At 38.6% G+C, this 16,713-nt stretch overlaps 1 protein-coding gene across 2 annotated transcripts in view; it reads left to right on the top strand.

Moving 5' to 3' along the window:
- LOC122805417 (neurabin-1-like) overlaps positions 1-12,702 on the top strand; it is a 1,624,240-nt gene extending 1,611,538 nt beyond the window's left edge. For both annotated transcript variants that reach the window (XM_044075548.1, XM_044075549.1), the window contains one exon: positions 12,118-12,702. In XM_044075548.1, coding sequence (XP_043931483.1) covers positions 12,118-12,288 — 171 coding nt within the window. In that variant the 3' untranslated portion in view covers positions 12,289-12,702. The remainder of the gene's footprint in view (positions 1-12,117) is intronic.
- Positions 12,703-16,713: the final 4,011 nt, after the last annotated feature.

The following is a 16,713-nucleotide window of genomic DNA, read 5'->3' as shown; positions in this document are numbered from 1 at the left end:
CTCCCTCAGAAAATATTACATGTCAAGAAACAGCAAGACGTACCCCTGAGAATGAAACTGCAGAATCTCTTTGTATGGTGGCATTTGTAGCACAGACATAAGCAGATGGAAACTGGTTCAAGTTGTTAATAGAAAAGCAGGCACAAGAGTGTGACATTTGCAAATTAATGACTGCAATAGAAGAGATTACAAAAGAGTATTGGAATGAAAGGTTGGTGCCAGTTCCTGACAGCACTTCTGGGTGATTGAGGTGTATAGTGTGCAGCAATTGTACCAGAAACATAAGCTTGGCTCTGCCATGCAGTAACACTCATTCTGCACGTACAGAAGTTCATAAATATAAATGGGAGGGCAGTAAAGGCATTTGCTTTGGTTAACATGTACATCTTCTGCCAAGGAAGAAGTTAAGCTAGGAAAAAGGGGGGAAAAGCCTGCTGTTTAATGAAGGTCCATCAACACTTAACAACTCTCACTTTACAAGTGTGGGTAAAGATTGACTTGACAGTACGTTATTGCATCCTCGAAGGAGGAGTACCCCTTTTACAGCCCCTCTTGAAGAGAGATGTTAGTAAGGCAGTAGGGTGTATGATGTGGCTAGATGGTCAAGTCAGGCTTGCGATAAAAGCAGAAAAAGCTTCTTTTCATTCAGAGGAAGAAAAAACACTTTCCAGGTTATAACACAGGCTGGGTGCACAGCCTATAAACCTGCTTCAAAAGTGCAACAAGGCAATTTGATATTGCAGAAATGTAAATAATCAAGAACATTTTACATGATATTCCAGAATGCTGAGTCAAACAGAGGACATCCAGATCAAGCTTGGCCTCATTTATTGAAATGTTCTTGTGCATTCCAGTCTGTGCCCTGCCTGCACAGATCATGAAACACATGGTCAGACTAAGGCTGTTACACTGCAATAACCAAGAGATGTATATGTGATGAGGTGACTAGATTTAGAGTGCCTGATAAGGTTATGTACCACAACTGAGTCATGTTCTCCAGCAGTGCACTGCAGCAGGTGCTAATCTGTCAAAAGTATCACATTGGTTTTGTAGAGGTTCCTTAAATCCCTGTAATGTATCAGAGTTAAGTCAAGGGAGCCCCAACTTCCAAATAGTGGGTTAGATATCGAAGCAAGTTTCAGCACAAGTTCCAAGGAATCAAAACCAAGTTGGAAGGTCACATCTAGAAAGTGCCCTTTGATATGAGTAGAGAGCAAGCAACCTTACTGAAGCTGAAATTCTGTGATATGAAAACATTCTGTGGCAAATTCAAAGTATCATCAAGTCAAACAGTGAAGTCATACCACATTAACTGCTTTTGGTAATTTTTGCATTATGTCTGAGAAAATTTATGAACCCTTGCAGAAGAGACCCTAGTTACTCAAGTGGATGGGTATGTAAGGAAAAATATACAGTTCAGTTTTGTTGTAAGGACATACTCAAAGGAATTAACATATCCACAGTTTACTTGGGTCACCGCAAGTTGTGATATAAAATAACTAGCAGACCCTCTCTACTGGCATTGCTCTTTTGCCATGCTATTTGCAGAACACAGAATCCTGGAGGAAAGAAAGTTACTAGATAGTGTCCAGAGTTTTCATTTAGTTAACGCTACATGAAAAATGCAAAACCTGACTCCCAAATCAGGTCCCTTGGAGATCAAGTACTGAATAAAGGTCAGTGATATTGATTGGACTCTCAAGGAACCTTAGACAGTGACAAAACCCTGTCATGTTTCAATGTTGAGAAATATCTGATCACCTGAATACTTGGCAACCTAAGTCTGGGAATACTGAAGCAAGACCTGAGGAACTCGTGTGCCATGCCCCACCCATCCCCTCAACCTGATGGCTCTTCTAAGTGTTCAAGTGGCGATAAAACAATTGGCAACTCAAAAGGGCAGAGAGTAACCAAGAGTTCCCAAGCAGTGGAGAGACACCTATTACTAAAGCAATGCTAACAGTTTAGTAAAATGACAACAGCAAACAAATGGTATTGAGACAAGCACAGTAATAAAAAATACAGAAATGTAAAACTGTTGCAGCAGCCATTTCATATACCAAAGTAGTGCTGCCATTGTGATAAATCAAAAATTTTGTTTTTGCAGTACTTGAACTGGTGTTTGTGTATTTTCCTTTAGCATTTTAATCTTGGCAAAGGTTCCGAAGATATTTCGTGTGTGTGTGAATGTGTGTGTATTAATGCACACCCGCATGGGCATGTGCAGTATATAAAAATGATATCTGAAAAGGAGTACATGTCAAGAAACAGCAAGACGTACCCCTGAGAATGAAACAGCAGAATCTCTTTGTATGGTGGCATTTGTAGCACAGACGTAAGCAGATGGAAACTGGTTCAAGTTGTTAATAGAAAAGCAGGCACAAGAGTGTGACATTTGCAAATTAATGACTGCAATAGAAGAGATTACAAAAGATATTTAGGTCTTCTAGATACTTCTGCTGTAATCAGTACTGAAGAAAAAGACCGAATAGGCTGTTGGAAAAATAGCTTAGGCTAAAACAGGCTTGAATTTTGGGTCTGTAAATTAGGTGTTATAGTGCAAACCATTTGGATGGTAAGAGTCAGCTGTCCAGGAATGTTGTTTTTTCAGAAGCTTTGGTTAAGTATACACACTGACTTTGTGGAATAAATGTCAACCATATCTGTAGCCAGTTATTATAAAACTATTAAAGTGGTACTCAGTTCAATGAATGCATAGGACTGAACGTTTATAGACTGCAAGGTCTAAAAACTTGTGTTTGGTGTTAGTGTAAATCTGTCCTTTGGGTTCTTAATTTATCCTAACTCCAACAAATGCACCAGGACTCAGAGGCAGCTTCAGGATCCAGTATAAACAAATTTTATTAAACACAAGCGCTTTCGTGGGCAACCCCACTTCATCAGATGTCTATAAAAAATGCACTCTCAACCCTCACATTTAAACAAACCCCCATGAAACACATGACTTAGATCAACCAATGACTTCTAAAAACACAAGCAGTGCCTATTTGTTACATAAAGTAGTACACACACACTTTAAAATGCAAACTATATAAAATGCATCAATATGAACACATTATAAAAACATCTAAATAACTATTAAATAAAAATAATCTAAGAAGTTGCCTAGATTTTAACTTTGGTCATAGGGGAACATATTCATTTAATCCATAGCCCACATCTGCCCCACGTCTCACTATCCACTTGGCTTCCAATTCTTCAGTCATGTTGTGTAGATCATCCTCCCTGATACTCTCATAAATTCTTCCTATAACTAAAAATTTAAAACTATGCTTTGAATCTGTATTGATGATATGTTTGGCCAAGGCATTAACTCTGTTTTTCTTATTAATGGCATACACAAGTTCACATATTCTTTCTTTAAGGGATCTGTTTTCCCTACGTAGAACTTATGACATTCTGTGCAATGGGCCAGACAAACTAGGTTTGAACATCCAGATCAACTAAGGACTTATGATTTTAGTTTATTAGCCACATGTGACAATGAGCATATTGTTTATCTGGCCCATTGCATAAAATGTCGTAAGTTCTATGTAGGGAAAACAGACCCTTAAAGAAAGAATATGTGAACATGTGTGTGCTATTAATAAGAAAATTAGAGTTAATACCTTAGCCAAACATATCATCAATACAGATTCAAAACATAGTTTTAAATTTTTAGTTATAGGAAGAATTTGAGAGAGTATCGGGGGGGTGTTATCTATGCAACATGACTGAAGAATTGGAAGCCAAGTGGATAGTGAGACTTAGGGCAGATGTGGGCCATGGATTAAATGAATATGTTCCCCTATGACCAAAGTTAAAATCTAGACAGCTTCTTAGATGATTTGTATTTAATAGTTATTTATCTAGATGTTTTTATAATGTGTTCATATTGATGCATTTTAAAGTGTGTACTACTTTACGTAACAAATAGGCACTGTTTGTTTTTAGAAGTCATTGGTTGATCTAAGTCATGTGTTTCATGGGGGTTTGTTTAAGTGTGAGGGTTGAGATTGCATTTTTTATAGACATCTGATGAAGTGGGGTTGCCTACAAAAGTGCTTGTGTTTAATAAAATTCGTTTGTACTGGATCCTGCAGCTGCCTCCGAGTTCTGGTGTATTTGTTGGAGTTCTGGACATTTCTTTAATACAGGAAGGGAGACTTGGTGGCTGTATTGTATTTTGTTTTCTTAATTTATCCTGTAGAAGACCAAAAAGTAAAGCATTTATGGAATACGTTTCTGATGTTACACTTTGAACATTTATCGTGCTGTGCTAGTGCTGGTATATAATGCACATTTGTATTTGGTATGCTTTTGAAGTGAAGCAGATTACTAATGCCAAATAATGCTTTTATGTTTAGTACAGTACGTCTTCTGCTGTAAGAACAGGAGTTTGACCTCCTTATCAAGATGGGAAGGCTTGACCATATAACAAAGGATGTCATTCTAAATGGCTGATGCCGAGGAGCTGCACAGCCACTTGTTCAAAATATGTCAACCTTTATCAGGCATTACTCCATGAAACAGCAGTTCATTTGTGTGATGCATCATTTTGTTCTGACACATCAAAAACTATTTTCCACTTGAAGTCCTACTGCCCTACTACCTTGTGAGAATAAAATTTAGAAGGTGCCTTAACAGAGTAGGCCAGGATTTTATGAGTAGGGCAATGGAAGCATTGGCATTCCCTGATACAGTAATAAGATTAAGGAGAAGGATATATGAGGGATCAGAGGCAAAAATGGAAGAGGTCCTCTATGATATGTTCTATCTGAACAGAGGCGCCAAACAGGGGTGTTCTTTTTCCCCTTTGTTATATACATAATATTTAGAGAGACTGGCAAAGAAAATAAGAGACTCAGAAATTCAAGGATATATTTGGAATGGTAATCAAGAAAAGTTGACTTTATTTGCATACAGTATTGTTTTATACCTATAAAATGTAACAATGTCCGTAGAGCAAAACAATGGTGAGGATATCAGTAAATCCAAAAAACTCTCTGTCCAAACCAACAATAACTCCCAAAACTTCTGTAGTATAAAAAACAGGTTTATTCGAATAGAACGTGGTGGTAAGCGCTTTCGCTAGGATAGCTTCTTCAGACCAGATTACGTAATCTGGTCTGAAGAAGCTATCCTAGCGAAAGCACTTACCACCACGTTCTATTCGAATAAACCTGTTTTTTATACTACAGAAGTTTTGGGAGTTATTGTTGGTTTGGACAGAGAGTTTTTTGGATTTACTGATATCCTCACCATTGTTTTGCTCTACGGACATTGTTACATTTTATATGGATTCTTGCTGCTGTCCGTTGTAGAGCATTTACTCCGTTTGAATTTTGTTTTATTGTTTTATACCTGATAAAACCAGAGAAGGACATCTCAGTGTTGTTGAACATTCTAAGACCGTATCAAGTCTTCTTGGGATGTAAAGTTAATGAAGATGAAACAAAAGCAGTAGCTGTAAACAATGTACCCACACATGAATTGGTTCATCAATACCCATATTTATGGGGACACAATAAAATGAATTATTTTGGAGTATGGGTTAAAAAGGAATATGTTATGGCAGCAAGGGATATGTGGAAAGAGACTAAACAAAAGGCAATACAAAAACTGAGGAACTAGAAGCTCTTGTTTAAGGATAACAAGATACAAGCAGTGAAACTGTCTTTAGTCCTTTTAGTTTTATACACAGGTCAGGCATATTTTTATCAAGTTGAGGATAGTAATTAAAGAGTTGAATGATTTTATCTGGGAGTGGAAGAGGGTAAGGGTCAAGTGGGATAAATTGATCCTTACAATAGAACAAGGTGGTTTATAATTACCTGATTTGAAGGGATATTTTAAAGCTACACAGTTAAGGCTCATACATATAACACAAGCCAAAAGCTATAATTCAACGTGGAAAGGGATGAAGATGAAGCAGGGGGAAATTTGAGGCATAGGAAGAGAGTGGAATTTTGGACACAGATCCTTGAGAAGAATAACAGTCATACAGAATGTTACATTCATAAAGTATTCTAAGAATTTAGCCAACATGAGAATTGAGAAAGGAGAGTCAGCTGATAGGAATGACAGCAAATATGGGTACAGAGTATAGGAAATAGAGAGGTGGAATTTACAGAAGAAAACTGACAAAGAAACCAAGGTATTGTGAGAAAATAACTATAAAGGGAAAGGTAATAGAATGGGAAGAGGCCAAGAAGACATTTGGACTCCAGGCTAGAGACTGCCTTCCCAATCATAGGTTCATAGGTTCATACTAGGCTATCTGCCCGAGGGCATTTATAAGCCTAGCCCATTGGTTTTGTGGCTTACACCACCCCTTTAGTATGGGGAACTATACCCATTATTTTGCTGTGCCTCTGTCGAGCAGTGACACTGAGGTAATTCCTGGGGTATATCTGCGATCTCCCATCCATTGGTCAAGATTTCTCTTGAACAAGGCCAGCGAGGTGCTCTGCCTCACATGTACCGGGATTTTGTTCCACAGCATAGGGAGTCTTTGGGTGATGAATCTATCTCTCCAGCACGTCCTATTAATAGCCGTGTCGAGGTTTAAGTCTCCCGCCCTTGTGGCTCTGATGGATCTAGATTTTTTGAGGTGAAGCATATTCATCAAATCTGGGTTTGACATGGCCTTGTATGTTAGGCAAAGGTCACCTCTGAGCAAGCGTAAGCGACTGAATAGAGCTGGAGTTCTTTCAGTCGGGCAGCATAGGACAGATTTTTGAGACCCTTTATCCTTTTGGTGAGGAACTTTTGTGGCCTCTCCAGCTGCTGCAAGTGTCGGGTCAGATACATTCCGAATGGGGCATTGTACTCAATCATTGGTCTGATGAGTGATGAGTAAAGGGAGACTATGACCTCCCTTGATCTAGATGAGAATCCCTTCATGATAAGGTGGGCAATGTAGAAGGACTTCCTAACTACTTTAGCTACATGGGTGTCGAATGACAGACTACTATCAACCTGGGTCCCCAGGTCCCTGATAACTTCTTCTGTGCTCAGTGGATTGCCACCTATTTGGTAGCTAGGGGTAACCTTGTTTTTCCCGAAGGGTATGACTATGCATTTTTGGCATTTAACTTTAGGCCGTGGCTCTGGCACCAGTTATCCGCTTCTGAGAGACCCTTCTGAAGGATATCTGTGTCAGATGTGTTTTCTACTATGGCCCAGTTTGCAGTCATCTGCAAACTTTGTCAGCCATAACCCTCCTGTGTTTGCTTGTACTTGGAAAAGTAGATGCCAAACAAGAGTGGGCCCAGGACTGAGCCCTGTGGGACACCACTTGTGACAGGCTTTGAGTCTGACATGGCGCCAGCAACTCTGACCCTGTGGGTTCTGTCACTCAGCCAGTTTGCAACCCATCTTGTGATGTATGGGTTAACATTTAAGCTGATGAGTTTTTCAATGATACCCGAGTGGGGTATTGTATCGAAGGCCTTAGCCAGATCGAGGTAGGCTGTATGGACTGCCTTTCCCTCATCAATGGCTTTGGTGACTGTTTCGAAAAAGTCAACCAAGTTTAAAAGGCATGATCTGCCTTTGACAAAGCCAAACTGGGTTGGATCCAAAGTCTGCAAATTCCCCATGTCTTTATTTATGAGGTCCATTATGATCCTCTCCATGGCTTTGCAGATAAGGCTTGTCAAGCTAATGGGCCGGTAATTTCCAGGGTTTGTGGAGGCACCGCCTTTGTGAAGTGGGACCACAGTTGCAGTGCGCCACTCCCTGGGTACGTATCCAGAGGTAAGACTTTGATTAAACAGCTGTCCTAGCTGTGGGTTTAATTCCTCATTGAGTTCGTGGAGCACACAGCCGGGGACACCATCGGGTCCCATGGATGCTGTGTTTTTTGCTTTGGAGAGAGCAGTTCTCACTTGGGCGCTGGAGATGTTTGGGGGGCTGCACTCATTTGGTATAGATATCTCTCCTTTGGGGAGGGGGAAGTTTGCACTGAACCTGTCAGCCAGTATGTTGGCAATGTCTGTAGGATCAGTAATCTTCACATCATTTTGAACTAGTTCTGAGCATATTTGGGAGTTTCCTCCTAGGTTTCTAACATAGCTAAAGAAGGCCTTATGATTGTCTTTTGAGTCTTTAGCTATTTTTCTCTCAAATTTGCTTTGGATGATTTTATGAGAGCTCTTAGTTTTTACTTATAGTGATCAAGGGTGTCTTACCTTTTAAGGATTTTGCTCTATCTTGTAGTAGCTTCCTCCTTTTGTTGTAGAGTTTGTTTATGGCTGGGGTCCACCAGACTGGACGCTTGCCTTTGGTACAAAGAGTCTTTGTTTTGCTTGGGATTGCCTTATCCATGCAGTCCTGCAGGTGCTGGTAGAAGGCGTTTGTAAGTGATTCAGCGGCTTGAGTATTGTTTTCCGCTCGGGGCCTGAAAGGAGACCACACTAGTCTTTAGAAGTGTGAAGTCGGCTTTTGAGAAGTTCTTTACTGTGGTCTTTTTATTTCAGGTGGGGTGGGATGAGGACCTCCAGCGAGATTAGTTTGTGATCTGATCTCACCAGTGAGGGGTATACTTCCGGTGTTGAACATTGTGCTCCCATGTTCGTGATGGTGAGATCAAGTATGTTATCTCCTCTTGTGGGGATGGTGACTAGTTGTTCCATGGCATTTGAGTTTATGAATTCCAGGAACTTTTGGGCTAGGGTGTTTGGGCTTGAGTAGTGTTCCCAGTCTATATTAGGGTAATTGAAGTCACCTAGTATGATGGTGTTTGGTGATACATTTATCCCCTCTAGTGTTTTCAGGAAGGCCATGTGAGTTTCCTGAGTTTGTGAGGGTGGCCTGTAACATGCTACAATTTGCAGAGCAGTCTTGCCTATGGTTAATTGCACCTGGATGGTCTCCGATGCATCGTGCGTTGCAACCAATCTTGAGGTGTGGGTGTCCTTGATGAATATGGATACCCCCCCTCCTTTCTTGGTATTGTCCGGATTTTGGGGCCGGAACGCATGATATGAGGTAAAACCTGATAGCGCTGGGGTGCTCTCAGGAGCCTTGAACCAGGTTTCTGTCACAGCACAGACATCGATGTTCTCCATACTGAGAAGGGCCTCGAGTGCGTGCATTTTGAGATTTAGACTTCTGGCATTGAGCAGCATTACCCTTAGTTTTTTTCCTTTTTGTGTTCTAGTGTGGTAGGTTTAGAATTTGAGCCTTGCCTAAAAAGGCACTATGGGGTGGCAAGAGCCTTTGCCAATATCCGAATCCCAGGGTGACAGGTGCAAGCCGCCCTTGCGAAGCAGCGTGGCTTGTCCAGCATGTCATCCCAGGCAGACAGATACTGGATCCCCTTTGAATGACACCAGTGTTTAAGCCAATTGTTAAAGCTGATCATCTTATCTCTGTATTGTGGCATCATTCTTGGTGAAGGTAGGATACTGCTCAAGGTCAGGGTCATACCTGCCTGGGCTACATAATCAGAGAGCTCCTCAATGTCTCTTTTCATGTAGTCCAAGGAGGTACGTCTCAGGTCGTTTACACCAGCGTGGACAATGACTGAGTCATATTTGTACCTGCTGTTGAGAGACCTGAGTGCTTGCGTTATGTGGCGGATTCTAGCGCCCGACAGGCAGCTTACTGTGACCTTCTCCTTACTCAGTCTGGTGAGCGGGACATCAGTGTGTCTGACTATGGAGTCACCAATGACTAGTGTGTCTGGCATTGTGTTTGGCCTTAAGGGCTGTGACTGTTTGACACTCTGACTGTCAGGGATTGATATCAGAGTTTAGGCAAAGAGAAAGGGATAGGGGGACTTGCTCTTGTAGAGTTTTTAGTTGACTCTAGAACAGAAGCTGTTAAAAGGGGTAACTAGTAGGAAATATAAAATATTTAAGCAATAACCCACGCCTGGGTGTGGGTAATGCTAAATTTACCCACTGTTGGTGTGGTTTGGTCACGAGGGTGAAGCCCGAATGACCAGACAAAGACAACCGTGGGTAAATCCAGCATTACCCACATCCAGAATTGGGTTATTGCTATTATACAATGACATTATTTAAGAAAAAATACTTACTTTTCTTAAATAATGGCATTGTATAATGCCGCCGTGCTGCCCTTCCGCAGCTGTCCAGTATCCTGGGGCAGTTCTGATGTACTGCCCATGCGTATGCTTATGCAGTACATCAGAGCTGTGTGTAGAGGAAGCAACGGTGAAAGGAAGATCTCTGTTGCTTTTTTAAAGCTGTCTCGCTATGTTAAACGAGTTTAACATAGCGAGATATCTTTAAAAAAAAAAAGCAACGGATAAAGGAAGATATCCGCTCTTCCGTTCTCCATTGCTACCTAACACAAAAGAAAAATCAAGACTTATACTAATGGAAACATTCTGGGCGACCGGACCTTTTTCCATTAGCATAAGTTGGATTTACAATGGGCATGCTGGTTGGGCTGGCCAATCAGCGTGCACGTTTCTGAATACTAATAGGCAGTCATTGTATAATGCACAATAACTATCGGAATCAATCAGAGGAGGTTAGAAAAACTTGGGAAGAGAGCTTAGATAAACAGTTCACAAGGAAACAATGGGAGGAAGTATGTGACTCTGACAAGGAAACAATGGGAGGAAGTATGCAACTCCCACATATGCAACAAAGTCTAGAAGATTAACAATTTTTGCTTGGAAGTGTTCACACAGGTATTTTTACATTCCAATATGACTCCAAGGAATTTTGCCTCTGGTAGATGGCAAATGTTAGAGGTGATGGGGACAAAAGTGTTAACTGGGAACATATGTTTTGGAAGTGTAATGAGTTGACAGACTTCAAAAAATTTCCTACAGAATACTTTTGTCAAAGATACTGGATCAGCAAATGGATGTACCCAAGGAAATTATTTTTTTGAACTGGGATACAGGATCTGAATTGCCTAGACACAGTAAGACCTCGTTAAGTTGAATTCTGGTGGCTGACAAGAAAGCAGTTACTAGAAAATGGAAATTAATGTCTAAACCAACCATATTTGAAGTAGTGAATATTGTGACAGCATTAAAATACCTGGAAGAGGGATCTTTAGAAAAGGGTAGGACTAAATTACATAGAAAAAAACAGGAATTTGTGGGAACTGTGTTTTGGAGGAGGGGTGAGGTTTAAGGGATGGCAGGAATTGAGCAATTTTTCTAATGTGGGGTTGATTATAATTGTACAGAAGAATATATGTGATACATAATTTTGTAACTGTGAAATTATTGACGTGGTGTGTGTTTATTTTATATAAATATATGTTTACCTTTGTCATAATTGATAATTCAATAAAGGTGTTAAAAATTTACAAGGTGCCCATTTTCTATTAAAATGAATCAGTAATCTTTATATAGCCTAACTTCCAAAACAGCCTTTTTTTTCCTGCTTTCTCCATCATCTGCAGTAGAAACCTGGTAGCTTACATTTAAAGAAGTTTATCCTGTGGTGTTGTAGCATTCCAGCTACATGGCATACTGCTGCTTTGTACAGTGAGTGTTGAATAGTTAGGCAGATGCTTGCATGTGTTTTGATTGCACTGGAAAAATCATTGCAGACAACCATTGTATAAAGTAATGTTTTATTCTTCCATAATTGTGGTTCTGTCCTGAGTAACATATAGAAAAATATATGTAACGATTTTTTTGTATAATATGGATGCTGAAAGTGCCATTAATATAAAATTATAAACTTTTGTGTTTAGTGAAGGCACTGTTTATTTTGTAACCTGTTAGGCAAAAAAAGTAGTAAATCATGAGTAGAGAACACTGTCAAAGGCTGAAGCACACAGTTATGTGATATTTTTGGTGACAGATGGTGGTGTGAATAAATTCTAGATCTCAAGAGATTGTCTAGAATAGGGTGAAGTAGGTAAAGGGGTAAAATAGGTTAGTAATGGTGAAAGGAAAATGAGCCTAGAATCGTGTACAGTGAGTAATGTATATATGATAAACTGAAATTAAGGTATAGCTTAGTTATAATAATTTTGCTCCCTTTAATTTACTGAAAAAAACTGGGTAATTTATGAATATCCTCATTTTCTTTTTTAGTATTGGTTTCTTTGTCATTTGGTCATTGTTTTTCCTTTGGTAATTACTGGAACTATAATCTGTACAATTTCATGTAGGCTTTGGGAGTTTCCAGTCAAACTGACAGAGCCACAATCAAGAAAAAGCTTAAAGAAATAAAGAAAGCACAAGAGAAAATGGATAAACAACGAGAGAAGGTTCAAAAGAAGGAGAAGGAAAGCCAGAAGAGAGGTGGCAAGCAAGCAGCTGTTTTAGAGTCAAGTTGCTAAACTAGATTGTTGAATTGTAGCGCACCAAATTATATATAATGTTGTAAAACTACTTTATTTGTATATATTGTACAGTAAAGAAATATTAGGTACTGATAAAATAGATATTTTTACATAGTATTTCATAAAATTAATCATTTTCTTAGGGTACCAACGGTTTCTTAAATGATTCAAAATATTTAAATTTTCTACTTAATTAACATCAGTAGATTAAATATGACTTTTTAATTGACAGTGGTTTCATTTTAGGAAACTATGATGTTAGATTGTTCCTGAGACATTACTTTGTTAAAATTGCTATATTTCAAAGGCTGGTGACCTTTTACTGTACAATGCATTAGAGTATATTTTCCACGGTACATTATTCTGTCTGTAATTTATTTCACATTCTTTCCATAAAGGCTTTTTGCCATACATTGGTTTAGTTTTTTCCTGAAGTAATTGTACTTTTTTTGGAGGGAAGAATAATCTGTTAAGAACGCACACACGAGATTCTACTCTTGAAGGCAGGAAAAAAAAATGTCCAGACATGGATAGCGTGTATCATTTCCCAAAATCTTTCCCCCTATAAGGATGTCTGAAAGATCAACTGAAGTCCTCCTTTAACACTACATTTTCTTCTGATTTTCTGTTTTTTCTGAAGTCATTACTTTCTGTTTCTTGAATAGTATTGATTTTGGAGATCTAACAAATGCTATGCATATGTAAAAGCAGTTGAACTTTCAACCAACTGATGGGAAAAGATATCCCAGAGTAGTATCATCTGCAGGCTTTTCTAAGTAAACCGCTAGAAACAGCAGCCCAGGTAGAATGCGTGCTGTTTTTTCAGCTACCATTTATTTTTATTAGCATTTTTTTTTTATTTGTTCAAGGAATGCAAAACTTTTTTTTTTTTGTTACATGTAAACCAATCACCCCATAGGCTAGCACATTCTGTGGTCTTAACACAACCATATGCACATTTTACGTCACATTTGTGGCACCTCTGTACATTGTGCCTGCACTATGTCTACAGCACTACTTGTGCAGGCAGTTAACTTACTGTGCTTTCCAGTGTTACTCTTGTGGTGTGGTTTGGAGGTAGATGTTGATGAAATTGAACTTAAGCTACTGAATTTATGAAATTCGTTCGTATGATCATTTTTTTTTCTGCTTTATTTTCTTTTAAAGTTATAAGTTATGTTTTAAGTTTTGTTTTTTTTTTTTTTTTGGGGGTGGGGGGGTATTTCACATCCCTGTAGTTAAAATTGCTGACAGGTACAAATTAAACTATTTTTGTCTGTAACTCTCAAGTACTCAGTGTCACAATCTCTTTACTCCCTGGGTAAATGTATAAATGCAGGTGTTAAATTTATTAATCATTGAGGTATAAAGCTGTTGATTTTCACACTGAAGAAGTACACTATCAGTATCATCTGAAAATGTCATGAACAATAAAACCTTATGAGCAAATACCAGTGGGTTAGTTAAAGTGCTCTTGAAAAAAATCACAGTAATGCGTTTGTTTGGAACTTTAAATATTGCAGAGTTTTCTTTGGCAGTCTTGTAATCTCTTTGCAGCACTGTGTTTTGAAGTTTATTTCATGCTTCTCGACCACATTCTCAATGCTAGTATAGTCTGCTTGCTTTTAACTAATAAATCCTACAATTTGCATAATCTACACAATGTCGAACATTTTGGATATATGTGCTGTATTTTCATCCTAGTGTTTTCATATCCTAACCAGTAATGAATTTGCTTGGAGCATACACAGAACCCTTAATTTTGTCTGTATTATTTTTAAATTGTGCTTTCATTAGTGTTAGCTGTGCTTTCATTAGTGTTAGCACTTAGATTCAGTTTCCACATTTGGCTGTCCATGCTTGTGAATGTAGATACTAGAAAAAAAACGAGTAACACCCAAAATGTTATTTCTGACGGTATTAAAAAAGAGGGATGGTCAGTTATAGAATGCTGTGTGCCTTCCTTCACTTCTGGAGTCACCTTTCCTTTAGAGGGGCATATGTCCCAGTTGTAGGTGATGATACACAATTTAACAGTGCTCATATGACATCCACTTTTCAGTGAAATTATATATAATCCTGCTCACTACCAGCACTAGGCTTGTTTAAAAACAAGGTTGTTGCCTACCTTTTTTCTCTATATAGCCATCATGTAGGAGTTTGTCGATGCTAATACACAACCTTAGTCCAGATGGAGATTTCTAAACTCATGTTATTCAAAGAGTTGTTTTTCTCCTGATATTTCTTTTCAAATACTTTCTCAAGGACAAAAGCAAGGGCGTAGTTTTTTATGTTTTAGTTTATTATGTTTACCATCCTTTTCAAAAATGTCACTGTCCTATTAATTTTTCCATGCACACTGAAGTAAATCCTGCACTAGAGCAGTGTTAGAGACATAGGACGGTCATACAGTAAGTTCTGAACCTCACTTATTCAGGTAATGCTATCCTTTTTGTCAATATTCATAAAGATATCAAAACAAGTATCCTTGAATTAATCCTGAAGGAAGCAATTCACATTTATCTTTATTTTTAAAAATTCCCACTTACTTAAATGTCATTCATGAATAGTAAATCATTAGTTACTCCTGTTGTCTTACTTACAGTTAAAACTTTCTTACATGTCCTTTTGAGTATAGTCCTTTTGTATTATGATTAAAAGTTATAGATTGTTACCAGTGCACTTTTTTTTATTTCCTACAGTAATTCTTTTTACGGCGTTTTAAAACATACTTAGATCAGTTATTCTTGCACAGTGCAGTCATTTTAGATTTCTTCTTGAATAAATTATACCTGATGAACAGAAAGCATTCAGTATATAACCCACTCAGCCAGTTACTTTCAAAAGTCCAAAAGTGACATGCACACAACTTCACAAAAATAACATGTATTTTGCTTTTTCTAACTATACCTTTAAACACAAAACAAATGAAGAGGTGTATGAGTAGTGCAGAGTGTTGATTTTGCTTTTATGTTTTTAGTAGGTTTGATCTAACAAGCAGATCCCCCTTGATTAGTCCTTAGGGTTTTCTGTTCCACTTATCACCATTCCACTTAAAAGGAGAAGATGCTGCATTTAGTAATGTTTACTTGCCCCTCTTCCATTGCACACTGTGATGCAGTCTGCTAGATGGCTTTACGTCATTTGGTGGCTTTCCATTTGTTTGATTCACAGTACATCATATTCAGATGGTTGAAGCCATATGTAGTTAACTGCTCATTTAGTCAACGCACAACATTGTAAAAAAAATGTGAAGAATTTTAAGTGATGTGAGTACTTCCCTGCAATCCCAGTGCAGAGGTCGTACTGCTACACTTCTGCTTACTATATATAATAGCTGTAAGGTCACAGTACTTTGAAGAAATATCAGTACATGTTTATTCACTAAACTCAGATTTCAACATATTCCCTAAGTAGTGCAACCTTTGATGTAGTAGCAGCTAAGACACTGGAAGAAAGAAGTTTGAGGTAGGAGAGGAATGACTGCAATAGGTGCCTCTTCCCCCATCTATAGGCTGCATATGAGTGCTATGTTTTGAGGACATGTTTTCTGTTAAAGAATTCCCAGTAGAGGCTGAGGACCTAATGGAAGCCATCTATTTATAATGGGACAGGGTTGCTTGAGGGACTGGGACAGTCATGTAGGTGGGTGAAGTCCTTGTGCCATGTCCATTGCATTCCTGACTCTGGAACACTAGATGGGGTAGCTTAGGGTATACATTAAAAAAATCTTATGATAGCCACACCACAAGTGGCTATCAGATGGGCAGAAATGGTTGGTTAGGCATGTGTGCAGAACAAAGCTCTTTCGATGGGCTCTACCTTGCTCATGCAGGCTGTAAAGGCTGTCTGGTTTTCTAAGCAGAAGTGGAAGTTGTACCCTTTTCTTTTTGTCCTGTTGTAGACCTTGGCTATGTCAGTCAGTGCATCCATTATGTGCATTTTCAGATGGTCACCCAGCAGAATTCATGCTTTTATTCCCACTTGGTATCTGGATGATAATAGTAGAAAATATGAATGCCTTTTGCCATCTAAGTATGCAAGGGACTATATAAGAAATTCCTCTTTGGTGTGATTGACTGACCCCAAACAGCTTTCAGTTATGTGGACAAGAAGACAAAAGAAATACTTCATCTAGTGCATACCAAGATAATATATTCCTCTCTCTGAAAGAGGTATAGGCCACCTTGAAATTTACTGCATGTATAGGTCTGCATTAAGAGAATTTCATACATAGAAAATTTAAGAAAAGAATTTCTGAACATTTTTCAGAAATTAGAAGGAAGATACTTACTCATTTACCTTCAAATCACTGAAATGCAGCTGTGCGAGTGAGCATTACGCCGAACTGAAATGTCAAAATGTAAAACGTTGTTCCTCCCAAATGTTGAACATAGTAAAATTGGATCTGAAGTAGTTAAC

Source organism: Protopterus annectens, chromosome 6.part1 (genome assembly GCF_019279795.1).
Source record: "Protopterus annectens isolate FY-2018-M chromosome 6.part1, PAN1.0, whole genome shotgun sequence".
Classification (NCBI taxonomy): Eukaryota; Metazoa; Chordata; order Ceratodontiformes; family Protopteridae; genus Protopterus; species Protopterus annectens.
The sequence above is the reverse complement of the archived record's forward strand: the minus strand, read 5'-3'. Positions and strand labels throughout refer to the sequence as shown.